Consider the following 20,261-nt stretch of genomic DNA (forward strand, 5'->3'; position numbering starts at 1 on the left):
CCCCAAACCACCCCCCTCCCCGCAGAGACGCCCCAGACGTGTCCAAGCCCTCAGCACCACCAAGGTCCACCCCACGGCTCCGTACCCCTGTTCCCACCATCTCTGGCTCCCTGACTGTCTTCCCCTCACAGAAGGGTGGGAAAAGGAGAGACACCTACTAGACTGCAAGGTGCGCTCTCTGACCTCCGGGGTGAAGGCCCCCAGGCCCAGAGCCGAGCGGGCTGCCAGCCGGAAGACATACTCAGTGTTGGGCTTCAGGCCTTCCACAGTGAAGGAGGTCGTCGGTTCGAAGGTCCTCGGCATCTGAGATGGGCAAGGGGGAAGGAGAAAATAAAAACAAACAAAAAGGAGCAAAGAGCCCAGAGAGCCCTGCCCAGGGACACCTGCCCTACCCCGCTCTCTCAGCCACCTTGGGGAGCAGAGGGCCAGGGTGCTCCTCAGGGCCCCAGCCCTTGGAGCTGCTCCTCTCCACACTCACCTCCTTGCCGTGCTCTGCTTCCTTATAGAGCAGCTCGTACTTCACTATGATCTCCTGGCGGGGAGGGCTCCAGGACAGCACGATGCTTGTCTCTGTCTTGGCTTCTGCTCGGAAGTTCATGGGCTGCCCAGGAACTGGCACAGAGAATGAGCCAGTGGAGCAGAGGAGGCAAGATGAGAGACAGGAGAAGCCACATTAACTTGGCTAATTAGAAGACTCCTACCCTGTTTTCTTCCAAGTCTGTGTGTGAAGAGTATGTCAGCAGCAAAGTGCAACGCTGCACAGTGGGTAGGCCCTTCTCTTAAAGCAGGGGAGGGTTAAATCTCACTGCATGATTAAAGCATACCCAGAGCTGCTGGAAATGGAAGAATCCTACTGGATCATATGCTTCTTTCTTGGCAGCCCTTCCCACTAATCCCCAGTATGAGAAGATTCTGGAAGTAGGAAGCCCATAAGCAGCCTGTTCAGGACACAGGGTTTCCTCACCAGCATCCCACGCCATAAGCAGAGCACCCAAAAACATACTGGGTGACAACCTGTAATAAACCAGCTTTTGTTCTCAGCTCAACACATCTGCTGTGACAATGAAGGCTTTGTTTTGCTCCCTTTCAGAAAAAGGCAAAAAATAAGGCTCATTCCCCAGTCATCTTGGGAAAGGTAATTTCTGGGTACTTAAGAAGAGTTAAGCTTCACCATTGCCTGTGCAGTGAGCGTTTTTGGGTCTATTAAAGACATTTAGGAACTGAAATAGTAAGATATTTCACTTTGAATCATGGCACAGCAGAAATGGATTCTCTTTCTGTAACTGCTTGCCTCACCCATTTAAGCAACAGCCTGTCTGAGAAAAAACAGATCAGAAATCATGCACCAGGCTCTCTGGCTCCAGCCACTGGACTGAGCTTCTTCCCAGAAGGTTACTTCTATTTTAACTAAATTGAATCAATTAAAAAAACCATAAAAATGCTCTGGCGACATGGCAGCCACAGCTCCTGCAGCCCAGTGCTCCCAAGGCTAGTGACACAGGTGCTCACCTCCTTGCTGTGTCTTAACCTGGATGGGGTCAGAAAGAGGCCCATCTCCCACGGAGGTGAAGGCCAGGACCCGGACTGTGTAGGTTTCATCCTCCAGAAGGCTGCCCACCGTGGTCAGGAGGCTGTCGTCCACGTTGTGCTTCTGCCAGTTGCTGACAGGTTGGTCAGGCTCCATGGTGTAATACACACGATAGCCACGGATTTGCCCATTGGGCTCCACTGGTTCCTCCCACTGGATGATCATGGTGGTGCTGCTCAGCATTCTTCCCTGCACGTTACGGGGGGCACTGGCAGGAGCTTGTTCCCCAGTGCGAGTGACCACGGACTCGCTGGGAGGCCCCTGCCCGATGCTGTTGACTGCAGAGACCCAGATCTCATACTCAGAGTTGGGGCTGAGCCCTCCAATGCTGTAGCGTGTGGTGGTGATGTCCTCTTTGATCTGATACGGTCCATCTTGGCTTTTAGACTTGTATTCAATGACATAGTAGGACACAGGGTCTGGATTTCCAGAGTCCCAGGTGATGGTGATACTTGTTGCTGTCGTCTCTGTCACCACTGGCGTCCCAGGAGCCTTGGGGAGTGCTGAGAATCAGGAAGAACAGACATTTAAAAAAACAAACCAACACACAGATGCTGAAATGGTGCCTAATTGGGCTAGTTAGGGCTGCAGGAGCCAGAGGCACAGTCCCAATCACAGCGCAGCCGTTCAGTAAAGTGCTGCTGAAATATTATGAACCTAGTTAGACACTCTTATTATCCTCCTTAAACTGCTCCATCAAAAGGAAAGTGTTCAGCTAAACATCTGGAATCATTAGCACAGACTTTCAGCTGCAGATCTGCCACCTTACACGGCAGCAAGGAAAAGTAGCTTGGCAGGGGCTCCTTCATACCCACATCTTCTGAGCCCGGCACGGCTCAGTCTGTCCTGTTCAGTGTTCAGGTATTGGTAGGAAAAAAACCCTACAAATACTCAGAGTGCTTGCCCTCCAGCCCAAAACGTGTGTTAACACACACCTCCCCTGTCCCTCATCCTGAAGACTGCCTTTGGAGCTTGCACGTTAAATGTCAGACACCTTTCACAGCAAGCTCTGCATGTTTCCCTCACTACACGCTTTCCAGCCTCCTCTTCTCTAGACTTGGGCACCTCTAAAGCTCTTAACTTCTCCTTTCATCTTCTGCCTGGGAAGGGCTGCAGATGTTCACACACAGGAACGTAAGGGGGAACAGAATACAAATAAAATGACAAAAGGCAGAAAGTACCAGCAGGGCATGATTCCCCATCTGACGGGATAGTTGGAAGCAGAAACAACACATCTTACATAGTAGCTTTTTAAATTGATAGGATGAGAGAGGGAAAAAGGAGAAAGAAGAAAATACTCAGGAAAATAAAGAGCACTTCAGGACAGCCCCAGGCATCCTTCTGCTGGCATGTGAGCCCACTTCCTCTGCAAAGGCTCAGGATGAGCATCAGGACTCACTAGTCCCTGCTCAATCCTCTTGTCAGACCTTCCTCAGTCAGATGCACTGATACAACAGGATTGTTCTTCTTTAGCCCTCCCCTTCTCCAAAGTGTTTCTCCTCCTCTCCCCCACCCCCCTGCAGCCTTTCCCACCCTCCCTCCCCCCAGGTCCCTCATGGGCAATGCCAGCACTCCAGCAGACACCAGCTCATACAAAGAGCTCTACACTCACCCAACCACAGGGGCATCCCGCTTGGGTTTTAATACTCCCCTGCTGAGGACAGAATAGATTGAAGATTGCACCCGTGCTCCTCTTGGGAATTGCTAGCTGGAAGTTGGGGTTACTCCCCCTCTTGCTGAGGCAACAACGGCCACTAAAATGCTGGAACTAGGCTCTAATGCAAGGGCACTCATGCCAGAGATCCTCAGGCCCTTGGCTGAATCTCTAACCTTGGAACAGGATGGCATGCAGGCTTCAAGCCATCTAAGGCTCCTTGCAAACTGCCCAGGCAGCCCCGCACCCCAGGACAGAGACAAGCATGCAGGGCTTCCAGGCACAGCTTTCTCCAAACAAACAGCTCAGTTGCCCTAAAGTCAGGAAAGATCACAAGCCAGCAGCTTCTTTACCCCCTGCATTCCTTTGTGTGTGGGATCCCCAAAAGGAGCATGCACAGATCCCAGCTTGCAGGGCACAGGTTCCTCCTGCCCATGCTGACACCCCCAGACGTACACACAGGCTGGGAACAACAGGGACTGACACACGTGCAGTCAGGCACCCACATGCCACCGTGCTCCTTCTACCATGCACAGCCAACCCCCCCATGCACAGCTCCCTGTTTGCACACCCAGCTGTGCCCCCAGGCACAGACCCACCCCACACAGGCACCCGAAGCCACCAGCACAGACAGGTCCCCTGGCAGAGCCCCCCGGCCACGTCCCCAACCGGGCACCGCAGCAGCCCGAGGGGCACGACAAGAGGCTGCCATGCAGGAAGGTGACACACCTGCTCCGCTCAGACCCTCTGCCAGGGCACTGCCCCCCAACACGTGCCTTGCCCACAGGCCCAGCTCCCCCCTGCCCCAGCCACGCAGCAGGAGCCCACCCGCTCCCTCTCAGGCCTCTTCACACTCCCTTACATTTCACCGTGATCTGAGCAACGGCTTCTATGACTCCCAGACTGGACATGGCCACGCAGGTGTAGTTGGCAGAGTCCTTGACATCCGTGAGCTCCAAGACATTACGGCCCACGGGCATGTCATCTTCAGGGGTCAGGTCCTCTGCTCCCTGCATCCACTTGACGTAGGGCATGGGAGAACCCACGGCCACGCAGGTGATGTTGACGTTGCCACCAGGCATGATTTCATGGCTGACGGGGAGGATGGAGAAGCGAGGGGCCACACGGCGAACTGCGGACGAGACGCACAGAGGTAACAAAAAAAAAAGCAACAAACCAAACCAAAAGGAGACAAACCAAACAAAACGAGGTAAAAAAAAACCAACGACGAACCATCAAAAAAATAAAGGAAGAAAGAAAAGGAAAAGGAAAAAGAAGGGAGAAAAAGAAAAAAGAGCAAAAGGTAATTTAAATACAGATGGGGTTTGTCATCATTTGTTTGCTTCCTTCATCAAAAACAAAACGGAAAAAACAAACAAAGTAAAAAATCGAAGAAACCAAAAACCAACAAAATTAAACTTCAAAGAAATCTTTACTTCACAAACAATATATAGAATATAGACATAAAAGCGATATTTCATAGCAACAGGGTTCCATTGATCAAGATTAGACCCATCACAGCACAGATAAATACACAAAAATTTATTAGCAATTTCTCATCTTTACTGGCAAGAGCTGGCAGGGCGAGCACCAAAAAATCTCCTCCACAGCCACTGGGGCCCCCAGCTCCCCGCCCTGGGAAACCTGCTCCTCCCCTTTTCCAGTGGAATCTGCTCCCATACCACCTTCTCCCACACCAAAAGGAAACAGCCTCTCCACCACCATGGCCTGGAATGGTCCAGGGGTCTCCTCCATCTCTGGAGATCTCCCACCAGGAGCTCTGCACCCAAGGGATGCTGCAGAGGTGGGGCGGTGGGGAGGAGAAGGTGGGGATGGAGATGGGAACTTCTCAAGATTTTGCCTTGTTGGACCCAGAGAATTCAACAAAGAGAGAAGTGCCACATCCCCAAATGCCAGGCAGACACCACTTGAAAAGGGAAGAGGCAAAAATATCAAAAAGAGAGGAGAGGGAGTCCCCGGAGTGGGACAGAATTTAGCTTGTGTCTGTGTGTGAGAACCCTCCAGGGGGGGACAGTCCCCCTGGAGCGAGAAGGAGTGTGGAAAAGATGAGAAACTCTAATGAAATTTTTGTGGTTTTCGGGTATAGAAACCCTAACGAAGCCTCTTTAAGATCTGACACGGTTCCATCGATAGATGCAGCTCTCAGAGTCACAAACATCATGCAAAATAGGTAAAAAAGAGAGAGAGAAAAAGATAGAAAGAGAAGGAGAGAGGAAAATGCAGAGAAATTATCATTTTTGGGCGGCTAGCAAATGCCCACATGGAGACTGAATAGAAAGAGAGCGACAGAGAAAGAAAGGAAGACAAGGAGAAGGAGAACAAGGAGGGGAAGGGAGGAAGAAGAGAGAGAGAAAGAGAGGGAGGGGAGGGGGAAACCCACTTTAATGCTGCATACTTTTTCTAGCTGATGTGACCCAATGTGGTGGCTCACATTGTCACATCTCAGCCCTGGCGGAATAATAAATAGAATAGAATTAATAAGAAAAACAAGGTAATGAAACTTTAACGTTGAGAAAACAGTGACATGTTCTGTGCATCTCCTTAGCAGAGAGGTGGATGCAGCTTCCAGACCTTTCACAATAAGAACATGGACGCAAAGGGGGGGAGAGTGTGGTTTCCTTGGCTCCATTTTCTGAACTAACTGGGCTGGCCGGATAGCCGAGGTGGGTGCCCTGCCTTAGGGGGGAAAGCAGGAGAAGAAAAACAGGAGAAATGCAGGTGGATCAGAGAGGCCCGAGGGAGGGAGCTGAGGGGAAGGTCCCATCCCACAAGCAAGGACAAAAGGATACAGACCCCGAGAAGATGCAGGTACAGCAGCAGCCCAAGGAGAGGAGAGTGGGATTCCTCCAGCTTCAGAGACAGCCATGCAGCAAACTCCCTCCAGGTGGGGTGAGTGGGGGGGAATGAGAGTCAGGAGTGCTGGGAGCCCGAAAAGTATCTGTCCTGTTCCCAGGTAACCTCTCTGAACAAGCTCTAAAACTCCAGTGGCAACTGCACCCATGCAAAGCAATGCAAAAGACACCTGAGCTCAGCCTGCCATGGCTCTTCCCAAGTCCTAGTGCCTTCAGATGTTCCCTAGACCTGATGTCTTGGGTTTTTCCAGTATTTATCTTCCAGTCCACTTCCCTGGCTGCCACTCAACATTGACAGATCTTTTCAGCTGGGAAGGGTGATGCCAACAGAGGCAGGGACTGTTTTCCATTTAGTGGGGCTTTGTCAAGCAAAAGCCAAAAGAAGCCTCTGCCTCCTCTTTCAAGCTGACAAGGAGATGTCTCCATAGAAAGGTCTGCTCTTCCCATCAGATCCTTTTCTGCACTGTCACCAGTGCCCAGGAACCAGTACTGAGAGGCAAGGAAGAGAAGACTTCCAGATTTGCAGCATTAGGAGCTCAGAGACATAAGCAGAGAATTCCTGCATGCAGGATTTGCAAAGAGCATGGACAGCACAGGCTCCCCTCCCATGGAGCTGGGGAAGGGACGGACATGTGGACTGCAAACCCACCTGGACACTAATACTAAAAGATTTTTTTCTGCTTAGAGAAGAGTGCAAGGGGAGTACCAAGGTATCTGCACAACCTCAGGCACCAGCAGGGGCTCAGGAGAGCAGGGACCATGCTCCTTGCTCTTCCTGTCACACCACTATGGAAGACATTCAGCCCTAGACATGAGGGTACGTCCCTGTTGCCTCCTCTGTCCTCTCCACACTCCGCTTCAGGAGGTTCCACACTTCAGAAAATGGAGCCACGTGGAAACCACACCGGTCACAATCTGAGACAAGATGGAGAGAACTTGAAAAGAAACAAGTGGGGTCAACATGCAGACAGATCTGGGGTGGGGATGACTCTTTTGAGAAGGGGCTGATATGTCACCTTCTGGAGAGGGGAGGCAAGGTGGGAAGAGGTGAAGGAGGAATGGGGAGACATAGGCCGGACAAGATCCGGTCAGCAAACAGCATCAACAGCAACAAACAACGGCAGGTGGGATGCAAACACTGAGTTGTCATGGAAACAGAACAAGACAATTAATTGAAACCAAGGGTAATCACAGAGAAATAAAACCGAACCGAAGGAGAAAGGGAAAACAAAACAAAGAAAAAAAAAGAAAAAAAAGGAAGAATAAACCAGAGTTTAATAACTGAAAAGCATCATTTGATGTGTGGTGGAGCGCTGAGAATCGGAGTCTGAAGGGAAGAGGCTGCTGCTGGCTGCAGGGCTTTGGGCAGGGAAGGGAAGAGATCCACTCACAAAACACAAGCTCAGGACCATGAGCTGGAGCTGTGCAGAGCACACTCACAACCAACCACAGAGCAGCTCTCCCCACCCTCCTGGCAGCACCCAGGGCTTTAGTTCAGCTTCGTGGGGTCTCAGGGCAGCCTTACTTTTTGGCTGTTTTAATGGCACTTGTCACACTTAATGACTGGGAAGCAGCAGCACATCTGGGTGCCATTCTGCCACAAGGGAGAATCTGGATCAGGGACAGCAGCATGCTGATGCAAGACCAAAAGAGGCAACAGCACTTCTGTTGTGCATCCTGGTTTAAAAAAAGCTACACACCCATGTGTGCACAAATACACAGACATCCACACACCAGCCTAGGATGTGAAAATAACTCCACCATGAAATCCTGGAGACCTCAGAGAGTCCCTAGATACATCCCTGCCACAGCTCAGGGCTGTGACAACCACATTTACTGTCAGAGGAAATACTTCCAGGGCTTGTCTCAGGATACCAAGAACCATCATGCTGCTGTTTATTTTAATTGCTGTATCACTCTGATTTGACTGTTGACACGAGATTTGTCAAGCTGAGAAGCTCTGGGTCAGTGTTTAGGTCAGGGCCTAAGAGGAGAGCAGTGGTGGGCAGAAAGCTTGAAGTACAGCTGGAGACTGAATTAAGAACAATTTCAGTTCTAGGTCCAGCTGGGTTTCACACATGGCAGCTGAAAGTGTGAAATTATACATGTAAAAAACATGATGAAAAGATTCCTTCCATTTTCCTACCCAGCACACTCAAAGGACTGGAAAAAACCAAAACAACTGCCCTCTCTGGAAAGGAAAAGTTGGGAAGGGGCAGTCAGGACTCTCATTTATAGACACTTATCTAATACTTTTACCAGTTTCTGGTTTTGAGAAGCACCTTCCCTGAGTTTCAGGGATGTCTGGTTTCCACGACAGCTTTGTCAGACCTGTGGTACGAAGCCGACCTCGCATGCGTACACACACGTGCATGCTCCAGGTGCATGTGCAGCAGCTCCCAAGGTGCACACACAGGCAGGCACACACAAGCACACATTTTCAATAGCCAAATAACTCTTCAGGAGCTTTTTTCAAACAAGGATACAGCTTGTTACTGATACAACAGGATCTCAGAATCGACATTTGTAATGCAAGTCAAATCAATGCGGAGAAGCCATTTCTGAGGCACAGAAAGATTTCTAAAGTGCAGTTAGTTTTGAGTCTGCTTAATATTGTCTGGTGGACACTTATTTCACACAAGCAAATCTGCACCCCAAAATTCTGCTTAAATAACTTCCATTAGCAACTGAACAGATACATTAACTTTTCACACCCTCGAAAGCCAATTGGTTTTGTTGCTGCTCTCGGATGCAGAGAGGTTCACCCAGTTTGTGTTCTGTGAGTGGCATTTTCAATCCATTATTCTTTCCAACCAGAAGGTACCAATCAACATCACTAAGGTTCCCCACCACCACCACCACTCAGTTAAAACCAGAGCTGGGGTCCACAAGGTGAGAGATGGTTTTTAAAAGGGACAGATTTTACAGACCTGAGCGGAAGAGACACTGGGAGATCCAGGGTTGACTTTTGCAACACCAGAATCCATCCTTAAAATGTGTTCCCAGGATGCTGCTAGTGAGAGAAATCTGAGGACCAACCAACGGGTTTGTGCTGAGGAAACCCACCAGTTCCACTTTTTAAGCCCCTTCCAGATTAGCTCAGGAAGAAAAATGTTGGGAGGAGGAGCAAGGTGGGGAAAGGAGAACGTTCTAGACAAGAACCCGTCACTTCAAACCCCGATTCACATTTAACCAACTAAAAGAGAAACATATTTTATATCTTAAAGAAGAAATTAATTGAAAAAAGGAAAGAAAAGAAAGTGAAGTGACTGGTTGAAAGCACCAAACAAAACCAAATGGTATTAAACATTTTGACACTCAGCAAGCTGCTGCTCCAAATGAGGTGAGAAGGCGGACATTATTGGCCATTTTGGTGAGACAGGACTCATTCCGTCTTGCTCCAAAATGAGGAGGGGATAGGGGAAAGGGTGCCAAAATAATGTGCAGCCTCTACATTATTAGTGAAGCTTAGATTACACCTGTCCTCCCCTCCCAAAAGGTGGTCCATCCCTGCCCCTGTGCTGGCCGTGCAGCCGTCTCTGCCTTCTCCCTCTCCCATTCCAATCACAAGGTCATTCCGCCGTTCGGGTTTGGATTTCCGACCTCCGTCCCTCCAGAGGACGAGATATTTCCCTCCTCGTGCCCATCTCCTTCCTAATTTCCTTCACGGTAAATAAAAATAAATAAGTCAAAAGGTTGATAAATAAAGAATGAAGGCCAAGGCTTGGATTTGGTCTGGAGGAAATCCATTACCTTCCCAATCATTGTTACTTTTGCACTTAAAAAAAACCCACATTGAGTGACAGGGCTGGCTGAACATCTCTGGTCTTTTGTCATTCTTTTTTTGTTTCCTGTTGCTTTTTTACAGGATTGAACAGAAAAGAATCTGAACCCAATTGTTTTTTTGAGCAGCTCTGTAATATTAAGCACAGACTCTACTGTTTTAGTTTGGTTATTTTAATTTGACAAAAACCAACTAAAAGAGAAACATATTTTATATCTTAAAGAAGAAATTAATTGAAAAAAGGAAAGAAAAGAAAGTGAAGTGACTGGTTGAAAGCACCAAACAAAACCAAATGGTATTAAACATTTTGACACTCAGCAAGCTGCTGCTCCAAATGAGGTGAGAAGGCGGACATTATTGGCCATTTTGGTGAGACAGGACTCATTCCGTCTTGCTCCAAAATGAGGAGGGGATAGGGGAAAGGGTGCCAAAATAATGTGCAGCCTCTACATTATTAGTGAAGCTTAGATTACACCTGTCCTCCCCTCCCAAAAGGTGGTCCATCCCTGCCCCTGTGCTGGCCGTGCAGCCGTCTCTGCCTTCTCCCTCTCCCATTCCAATCACAAGGTCATTCCGCCGTTCGGGTTTGGATTTCCGACCTCCGTCCCTCCAGAGGACGAGATATTTCCCTCCTCGTGCCCATCTCCTTCCTAATTTCCTTCACGGTAAATAAAAATAAATAAGTCAAAAGGTTGATAAATAAAGAATGAAGGCCAAGGCTTGGATTTGGTCTGGAGGAAATCCATTACCTTCCCAATCATTGTTACTTTTGCACTTAAAAAAAACCCACATTGAGTGACAGGGCTGGCTGAACATCTCTGGTCTTTTGTCATTCTTTTTTTGTTTCCTGTTGCTTTTTTACAGGATTGAACAGAAAAGAATCTGAACCCAATTGTTTTTTTGAGCAGCTCTGTAATATTAAGCACAGACTCTACTGTTTTAGTTTGGTTATTTTAATTTGACAAGGTGTAATCTAATTTTTTTTCCCCTAAAACAAAGAGAACAGCAATGCAAAAGGTGTAAGAGACACAGGCAGGCAGAGATTTCAAGATCAGTACAGCACAGTGTTCCTGCAAAGTGCCCTCTATAGAGAGATATACATATATATATACATATATATATAGTTTTGATTTGTTTTGTTATGTTGGTTTTCTTTTTTGGGGGGGTGGCTTTTTGTATCCATTTCCATTTCCTGATACCCTTGAGAAATCCTTCTGCAGAAACACAGTTGTTTGGTTGCTTTGTTTGGTTTTGAACTAGAATTTCAGAGCTGAGGACACCCCAAACAGGGACTGGGAGCTCCCCCACCCATGGAAGTGCTAACATAACACTAAAAATTGTCCCAGAACCCTCCCTCTCTAAACTCAAGAGCCTGGAAATTGGCACTACCAGGGGCAGCTGTACAAAGTAGGTTCTGCCTCCCTTTCCATTAAAGAATTTATCCATGCTAACCTAAAAAAGCTATTAAAATTCCTTCATTTTAAAATATCAATGATTGTTTTGACCTTGTGGCTATTTGCTGAATCTACAGTGTAAGTGAAATGATTTCCTTCTAACCTCTAAATGGCACTGAAAGCCAAGTTCCACTTGTCTCTCGAGGACTGGGCTGAGCAACCAGCAGCTCTGGTTTGACAGTCAAATGACACATGATCCAGACTTAACCCAGGAGCAGGCTACAGGCTAAATTATTTGTTAAATTAGTCACATTTTAATATCTTTTGAAGCTTTATTTCCTGAGGTCCTAGGCACACTATTTCTGCTTTCTCGATGGCTTTTATTTTAATTGATTTCAACCAGCTTTGCTATTATGTGTTTAGCCCTGGCCTGTTCTCATCTTTAGTCTTTCAATGAGTTGAAGCTTTCCAGAGAGCCTTGAAAAATAGTTGCAATGTTCTCAGCAGGATCTGGGCTGCAGAACCTGCTCCTGGGTGACTAAACACTGCACTTGACTCCTGCAGCAGAAGAGGCAAGGCCTAAGCAGGCACAGGGAGTGCTCTGTGCTGTTTTCAGTGCTTGCAGAACCATTTAAAACTCCCTGGGTTTGAAAAGAGCAGAGCAACACGAAGCTTGAGTAAAGGGGACAAAGGATTATCCCTGCAGCACCTGAACTGCTGCCTTTTGTAACCCCTCCCAGGGCACCACTGTTTGAAATAGGGGAAAATTTTTAATTTTGGTAAAATCAGCCATGACAATTTGTCCTGTAGCACCAGCAGCAGGCTCTGCACACTCAGAGGTTGCTACAGCACAGCCCACACAGCTCTGCTGGGCATTGTTCCTTCTCCCTTTCCCTTTGTAAGGTGGAAGAGCAGGCAGGGACACTCAGCCCTTCCATGCTGGAGCGAAGCAGCTGGCTCCTTGGATCAAAACAAAGCAATCAGGTGGAAACCTGAGGCTTTCAAAATTCAAAGGGCTACAAAGTGCTCTGTTCCATGGGGGCAAACCACCTGTGGCCATAGATCCTGGACACACAGGTATTTGCCCTCTCTGGGGCCACGACTGGACCCTGCGTGTGTTGATTCATCGATGCTTGGAGAAAAATATCATCAGGCAGGAGTGATTCAATGTGGTTTTATCCACCAGAGTGCAGTGAGCTTCTCAGCTCTTTTAGGCAAGATTCAAAGCCTCTTAAAAAGGCCAAAAATGTTTGCAGCTCTCTGCTCTACAGACGTGGGCTTTGTGATTAGCTCTGAGAAGTGTCAGGCTCTCAAACCAGCCTCCCCTGTTGCTGTGCAAGAAGAGGCTGGAAGCTCTCAACCATCACCACTGAGACAGACAGCTCTTGATACCCAGGAATCTGTCCCTTCCTGCAAGCAGTGACAGTCTTTGTGTCCCTAGGGACACAGAGAAGTACCCAGTGAGACTTCTGAAAGCCAGGTGAGATGTGCAGCTCCCGTGAAAATCAGCAGCCCCATCTTAAGGTGTGCTGACTTGCCTGCTCAAACTGTCTTTTCATTGACTACAGGTGGCATCTGGACCATGGGCTCAGACTACAAACTTTCATACACCCTCAGCTGGTGGCACAATTTCTCTCACTTACTTCTGCTCTGCTTTTGTGGGTCTCCATAAAGATACCTCTGCATTTGACCTTGGAAATGCCCTGGTAGCAGTCTCTTTGTTATTTTTGCAAGGCAAATAGCTGCAGTAACACACCAGGCAAACACACCTTCACCAAGAATTTCAAGACCATGCCCCTAACTTATAGCAAACCATCTGAGCTCTTTTAGCCAGGTATCAAGTCCCTATTTCCTCACCCAGTGTCATTCCTTCCAGCCTACCATGACTACACCCAATTTAGCTCTAGTTTATTTATGTTGCTATTATTACTGTTCTTTTTATTGGCTCTTAGGGAAGAATTTAATCTTGAAACCTTCTCAGATCACAAGAGATTCTAGCAGCAGCAGTGCAGTTTGACACATTAGAAATACTTTATAAAAGATAAAATAAACAAATAAAAAAAATGGTGTATAAATCCCTTTTTAATTGCACCTAAATCCTGAAACTCAAACTCCTATTAATGAAGGAAAATCCTGTGATTAGTAGTGACTATCACCTTTTAGTCCTAGGCAGGAGGGAGGTGGGATGGGAACACCTCATTTCAATACTATTCCTTCTCTCTTGCTCTTTTTAAACAGAACAAGCCTTTTTTGGGTTTTCTAATTTTTATATATATTTTTTTAAATTTTCTTTTTCTTTAAATAGAGCATTGGGGCTGGGGGACATCTTTTGGCTATTGTTGGCATCAAAGTGAGAAGAGCCACAGCTGGCTGCTTCAGAAAGACATTCTTAACAGTGCAGCATTTTGGAGTGGTACCCTTGTATCTATGGGGAGAAGGGGAGAGACTAGAAAGGGGAAGGGGGAAATATCAGCACTGAGGGTCCAAGCACTGAAATCTCAGCATTTTAAGAAAAAGAGAAAGACAGACAGAGAGAAAGAGAGAGATAGAGAAAGAGAGAGACAGATACTCTGTCAATACTGCACTGGATTTCTCAAAAATCACACAGCTTTAATACCTGTACTCTAGGAAAGCCACTCCTTTGGTAGATTATTGAGTAGTGAGGACTGATGGGCAGAGGGAAATGCATCACCAGGGAAAGGAAGGGCATTCCATTCTGCAAAGGGCAAAAGCACCAAGCACCAGGGTACAACTACCACACTGCAAAAAACCCACCTGTTTACTGTCCCATGTGGCCCACCTGGTCAGGGTGCACATATGGGAGGCAACAGAAGCTTAATGGGGATAAACAGGGAGATGAGAAGAGGGAAAAGAGGCATTTTCAGCAAGAATGCAACTCATCAGATTTCTTGTTGCTGTTTACAACAGAGATGCAGCTGCCAGATGTGTCCCAGCAGCCTCCTCCAGTGTTTACCACTGCTGAATTTCTCTTTCCACGCTCCTCCAGAAAGGAGGGCTCTACCTTCTCTGGCCCTGGCTGGGTTTCAAGGTGCCTGCAGCCAGACACTAATGGCTCAAGAACAGAAAAGAAAGAGGGTAAGTGGGGAGGGGCAGAGCCATGAGATCCATCCTCCTCCAGCAGAAGGGGGCTGGCTGGCTGCCCTTCTCCTCCCACACTGCCAGGATGGAGCATCGCTTTCCACAAGGGACCTGCTGATGGGACAGGGTCCTGCCTGATGCTGGGGCTCTCAAGGCACCCAGGGGTGCTGAAGGGAAGACAACTGCATGTGATTCAGTAACAGGAAGCTTTCTGTCTCGCCCCGTTGTGGGCTGACAGCAGAACAGCTCCTGGATGCAGTGTCTCAATCCCCAGAGGGAACTGGTCAGTTCTGCATCACTGGGGGAGCCCTTTAGAGCAGGGATCAGGGTTTTTCTTTGTGTGCAGGATGTGGAACAAGAGCCACACCTCCAAGAAATATCTAATAACATGACCCAGGGGCTGCTCTAACTCTCAGAATGACACCCTGGCTTCTTACCATCTTTTCCACTTCCCAGATCCCTCCCTCCCCCACAAAAACAAAGGCTTGTCCCAAATAGCAGGGCTTCCATGGACAGGCGTTAGAGCTGTGTGACTCCTTTCCTCCTGGAGGGATTGAGGAGTTTAGTGACCACCGGGTGGGCAGGAACACTGGCTTCTCACAATGCGTTTGGAATCAACTACAGCACAGCATAATCAATCAAAACTGAACCAGGAAATCAAGAGAAAGCAAAAAATCCAACACAACAAACAAAATTTCGGAAAGTAAATCCACTTCAACTAAACCAGAACCATAAACAAAAGAAACCAAAACCAAACGAGACAGATTTATATATATAGAAAAAAAAATATTAAACAATATAAAAATAAAGTCGTAATTAATTGAAAAAGTGGCATGCAAAGAAGATTGTTACATTCTCCTATCATGCATCAGGCCCAATGTCCAAACGGCAAGGTAACCATGACGACAAAAAGGTGCAAGAACTCAGCAACATTACCAAAGGATGCATAGAGAGGCCCACAATGCAACTCAACTCATCTCAGCAAGACCCGGGAACGGGCGGGTCTCGCTCGTCTTAAAAGATTTCTTGCTTTTTCTCTTTTTCTTATTTTTTTTTTGTTATTTGCAAATTTTTTTTTTTTTATATATATATATATAATTTTCTCTTAAGAATGTAAAAATGTGGGTAAAGAAAGTAAAAAAGAAAAAAACCACACCAACCTTCTCGTAGCTCTGAGGGATGTTAAGGGGGTTTGATGCGGAACACAATGACATGAGGAGAAGAGAAAAATAGGGGAAACACAGAGAGAGTAAAAAAAGGCCTTCTCAAGGCTGTCAGCTGCAAATTGATTGATTTTTTTTTTTCTCTTAACCAAAATAAAAAGAAAGGAAAAAAAATGAAGATAGCAACGACCCTCTTTCCTGCCTTCCTAATGTTCCCCCTCCCATCCAGCTAGGTACCTTTTGTTTAGGAACAACCAGGCTCTGCACAGAGGTCAGACTGTGAGCAATCCTAATTCAGAATCAGCACCCGAGAGAGGTGCCAACCCCAGCAAGGAGTTCTCACTTCTTGAAGTCCATCTGCTCTTTAGAGAAGGGGGAGCGGAGCCTGGACCAGGCAGAGGAGCCCCGGGACACAGGAGATCCCAAGCTGGAAATCCGCTCCCCCGGCCCGTGCTCCCACCAGCCCCACACCCGGCCCTGCTTGTACTAACTCCACAATGGGACTGAATAAGGAAAAAGAAACAATTAGAAGAAGAAAAGAAAAGCAAACCAAAACATTTCCTTGCAATGTTCAAACTTACACCTCCTATCCCAGGTGTTCTATAGAGACAAGCATGTTATGGGAGAAACAAGTCAACTGGAAACACAAGAGTGTTCAAGACTCTTTTAAAACAAAACAAAAAGAAATTAAAGAAAAAAAAGGAAAATAAAGGGAAGAAAAATGTGAATGAACTCTCCCCTCCCACCAAAGCAAAGCCATTTGAGAAATTTGTTACCTTTCCACGATATCAACACACAAGAAACAAGTAATTAAACAGCATGAAAAACACCCAAACCACAGGCCGAGTTTGCTCACACGGTGGTTTCTGCACTCTCGGCCGGCTCAGGCTGGTTTTGTTCCCAGGCAGGCTCAGGCACACACAGGCTCACTGGGATAGAAAGAGGGCTCTGCACCTGGAGCCCAGCCTTATCCAGGTGTGGAGACAAGCAACTCCATGGTTACCACCTTTTGTCTCCTGGGTAGTTTCCGAGTGGCCAGAAAGGTGGAGGAAATTTATAAAGAAAAGTATAATGAAAAAATCCCCACATTTTTTTCCTGTTTTTTTTTTGTTTTTGTTTTTTTTTTAAAAAAAAAGATCCCAACCCATTCCAGCTGAGCTGTCTGTGAAGGATTCAGCCCTGAATTAGTATCAGATCCAGATTCATGTTCCCAAAAAAAAAAAAAATTCCAGGGCCCAGGCGACAGGGCAAATTTCAAACGCAATTTTCCAGCTGGCCACAAAAGGCTATTTAAAAAATTTAGCTTGGAAACATTCAATTATTAAAAAGCCTTCTCTCCATGTGCATGTGATTTAGTGAGCGTGAGACACGAGAGAGAGAGAAAGAGAGAGAGAAAGGAGTGCACACAGGAGCATGGCTCTGCATCTGGCTGCAGAGGTAACGTGAGTGTAGGTGGGAGGCGCTTCCTCTGTCGATGGGATGGAAATGGGAACAGTTTGCTGGGATGTAACTTGTCTTTTTTTTGTTTGGTTGTTTAATTTTTACTTTTTAAAAAGTGAGAAGGACCAGCCCTGCTCTCTCATTACCAAAAGGGTTTTGCTGTGGAAAGACATTAAAGCAAAGCTGCACACAAAATATTAGAGGTGAGAGAGATTCGAATGAGGTAACAAAGAAAGCAGAAAGGCCCTGCTGGGTGTGAGAACATCGAGGGGGCATCAAGCAGAGGCCAATCCCCCTGTCATCTGTTCCCCATGGGTGAAGGAATCTGTCACTGTGGCAGAGATGTCTGCTGGCTGTCTCCAGCTTTCTGGGAGTCTGTGGCCATGGCCAGTGCTGGTGCCCAAGGAACAAGTGAGAAATTACTGCTGGCAAAGGGAAAACCAGCTGGGACTGACGCGAGAAGTGAGAATGCACCCTCCTGTTGCAATCTGCTAAGATCCGGGGGACAAAGAGCTCAGTGGAGGGGGCTGAGAGGGTCCTCCCCTCCTCTCACCCCCACACCAGTGAACTGAAACCTTCCCACTTGCAGAGAGCAGGGATCCTTTAGGAGAAAAGGGGATCATGGCCTCTCTGCAGCCAGAGCTGTTCACTCCCCTCTGGGCTCTGCGGGCTGATGCTGGCAGGTTCCTGGGCACACCAGCCTGGGTCACACTTGGCTCCACGGTGGGTGACACAGCCACGTACAGCTGCTCCGCAACTCTGGGGCAGGAGCCACCAGCAGTGGTGAGAGGAAGTCAGGGTGCACCAGGATGCAAGAGATTAAGGCCAGTGCTTCCTCTGGGCTCAAGGATGGGATGGAATCCCAGAGCTGGGGAGCTGGGGGGTGTGCAGGGCTGCAAGCCGGGGCGCTCCCTACCTCTCACGTAAAGGTTAGCGGGGGAGGAGTAGCGCACCCCGGCGCTGTTGCTGGCCACGCACTCGTACTTCCCCTGGTCTGTCTCCTCACTGCTCTCGATCTGCAGGCCACCTGGAAGGAGAGAAGAAGACCGCAGCAGAGACACCATCATCACCATTTTGTTTCAAGAGAGAACAAGAGAGTAGGTGGTTTGATTTCTCCTCCCCCTGGGCTCATGCACGCGGGGACACTGCCTGAGGGGCTTGGGCTACCAGCTCTGGAAGTTCTGAGCCCTCAGCTGATGTCTGTGCTCAGTGTTACGGCTGGACACAGAGTCATAGAACTAACTTGGTTGGGAAAGACCTTAAAGATCACCAAGTCCAATCATCAACGAACACTGACAAGTCCTTAACTAAACCAGACCCCAAAGTTCTATGTCTGTTTGACTCTTAAACCCCTTCAGGGATGGTGACTTCCCCACTGCCCTGGGCAGCCTGTTCCAGTGCCTGACAACCCCTTCAGTGAAGAAATGCTGCCTAACATCCAATCTAAACCTCCCCTGGTGTAACTTCAGGCCATTACCTCTTGTCCTACCACTGGTAACTTCACTGAACAGCCAATTCCCACCTCTTTACAACTTCCTTTAAGATAGCTGTAGACAGCAACAAGGTCTCCCCCCTCAGCCTCCTTTCCTCTAGGCTAAACAACCCAACATTCTCTTCCAACAGGAAGAGAAAATCTCCTATCACCCTCTATACCAAGTGTTACTCTCTGTACTGAAATGATCAGCAAAGGTAACAACTTTTGTGGCTTCTGCAATGCAGACATTCTGCACCAGAACTCATGAAATCAGCTTAAATAATCCATATTACTGTTATCCCCAGAAATCTATCAAAAGGCAACTTCCCCTTGCTTGATTTGAAGCAGTGATCATAAAAGTGAACAGCTTTGTCACCCACTGCCTAGGATCCCTGGAGCATTTTTATCATCACTGCCTTTGTTTTGTGCCTAAATACCTGATCCACAGGAAGGCTCCAGGAGATAGGAGTCAGTGTGAAAAGCACCTTAATGATAGGGAATATTCCCAAGGGAAAACCCTGTAAATACTGCATTGGAACTTCCAAATTGCCTGTGTGGTTTACATCAATTAGGCCAAAAAGGATTAAGGTTTTTCTTAAACCTGTGCCTTACTGCAGCCAACAAGAATATACCCAGAGCCCCCCCACAACACTCCTGTAAGCAAACATGCAGAGATATGCAGCATGTAACTACATGGAAGAAAATTGCCTCATTTACCTCAGAAGGCTTCATCCCTGCAAAATTCCACTTAAAATACATACCACATAAATAATTCAACAGGCTATCAAATGTTTTATGTATTAGGAGTACATGATTATACTACAGATCTGGACAGAGCTCGCATGTGCTACGACTCTTAACTCCCATCTCTGGAAAAAAGAACCTAAATATGAAAACCAAACAATTCCAGCTCAGTGTTAACATTGATAAAATCTTCAGTGAGGAAAGTGCAAATGGGATCAGTGTTGGTTGCAGATACAGCCTCTTCAGGAAGGAAAAAAACTGTGTTCAGATGGAGAGGACAGGGGGCTCATGTTCCTCTGTGTGTGCGCGGGTGGCAAAGATGCTGCGGGGGAAGACGTGAGGCTGTGAGAGTATTTATGACAGGGATGGGGTGTGATAGTGCAATCCCACTGTGCCTGGTAGCTCCCAAAGGCAGGACAGATAGAATTAAAAAAAAAACAAACCAAAAAAACCCAAACAACCCCACTCAAGCCACTAAACCAAACTAGAATCATTTCAAGAGAATCTGTGGGTATTTCAACATCCCAGGAGTTAGAAACCAAACCGGCTGAAGCTTCATGCTGAGGCATCAGCTGAGCATATTTCATCCTGAATTACAGCTCGTGCTCTGTCATCTCAAAGCTCCACTTGAGTGGAGAGCTGGCCAGTGAGTTTCCCTAGAAATTTCTGTTCATTTGGAGTAATCCATGGGTGCTTCCAATTTTTTGCATTGCTTGTCCAGGCGTGGGTAAGGGGAGATGAAGCCACCCTGCAGAGCAGGAGCAGAACCATGAACTGCAGGCAGATTTGCCAAGGAATAAGGACTCATCTCTTTCATCTTGACCACTGCAGCTCTGCTGGTGAAGGCAACGGTGGAAATTACACTGCAGAGAGGTCAGTGAGTTTTCAGCACTTGTCAGGAGCCAATAGAGATGATGTGTGAAAAAGTAAATCTCACCTCCAGCACCTCCTGTTGCTTTTACCAGCAGATAATTATGGACCTTTAAATTTGTCAGTGTAGATAAAACCAAAGCAGGGTCTTCCAAGGGGTGCACACCCAATTCCTGCT

The 20,261-nt window shown here is 47.4% G+C and overlaps 1 protein-coding gene across 1 annotated transcript in view; it reads right to left on the reverse strand.

Annotated features, from left to right (window-relative positions):
* PTPRS (protein tyrosine phosphatase, receptor type, S) overlaps nt 1–20,261 on the reverse strand; it is a 99,222-nt gene that overhangs the window by 41,317 nt on the left and 37,644 nt on the right. Inside the window, exons 5-9 of the mRNA XM_010002487.1 lie at nt 17,912–18,022; nt 4,105–4,374; nt 1,510–2,091; nt 479–612; nt 159–303 (exon numbers count right to left, since the gene is read on the reverse strand). Of these exons, the coding sequence (XP_010000789.1) occupies nt 159–303; nt 479–612; nt 1,510–2,091; nt 4,105–4,374; nt 17,912–18,022 (1,242 nt within the window). The remainder of the gene's footprint in view (nt 1–158; nt 304–478; nt 613–1,509; nt 2,092–4,104; nt 4,375–17,911; nt 18,023–20,261) is intronic.

The sequence above is a fragment of the Chaetura pelagica genome, unplaced genomic scaffold (genome assembly GCF_000747805.2).
Source record: "Chaetura pelagica isolate M959 unplaced genomic scaffold, ChaPel_1.0 scaffold1081, whole genome shotgun sequence".
Lineage (NCBI taxonomy): Eukaryota > Metazoa > Chordata > Aves > Apodiformes > Apodidae > Chaetura > Chaetura pelagica.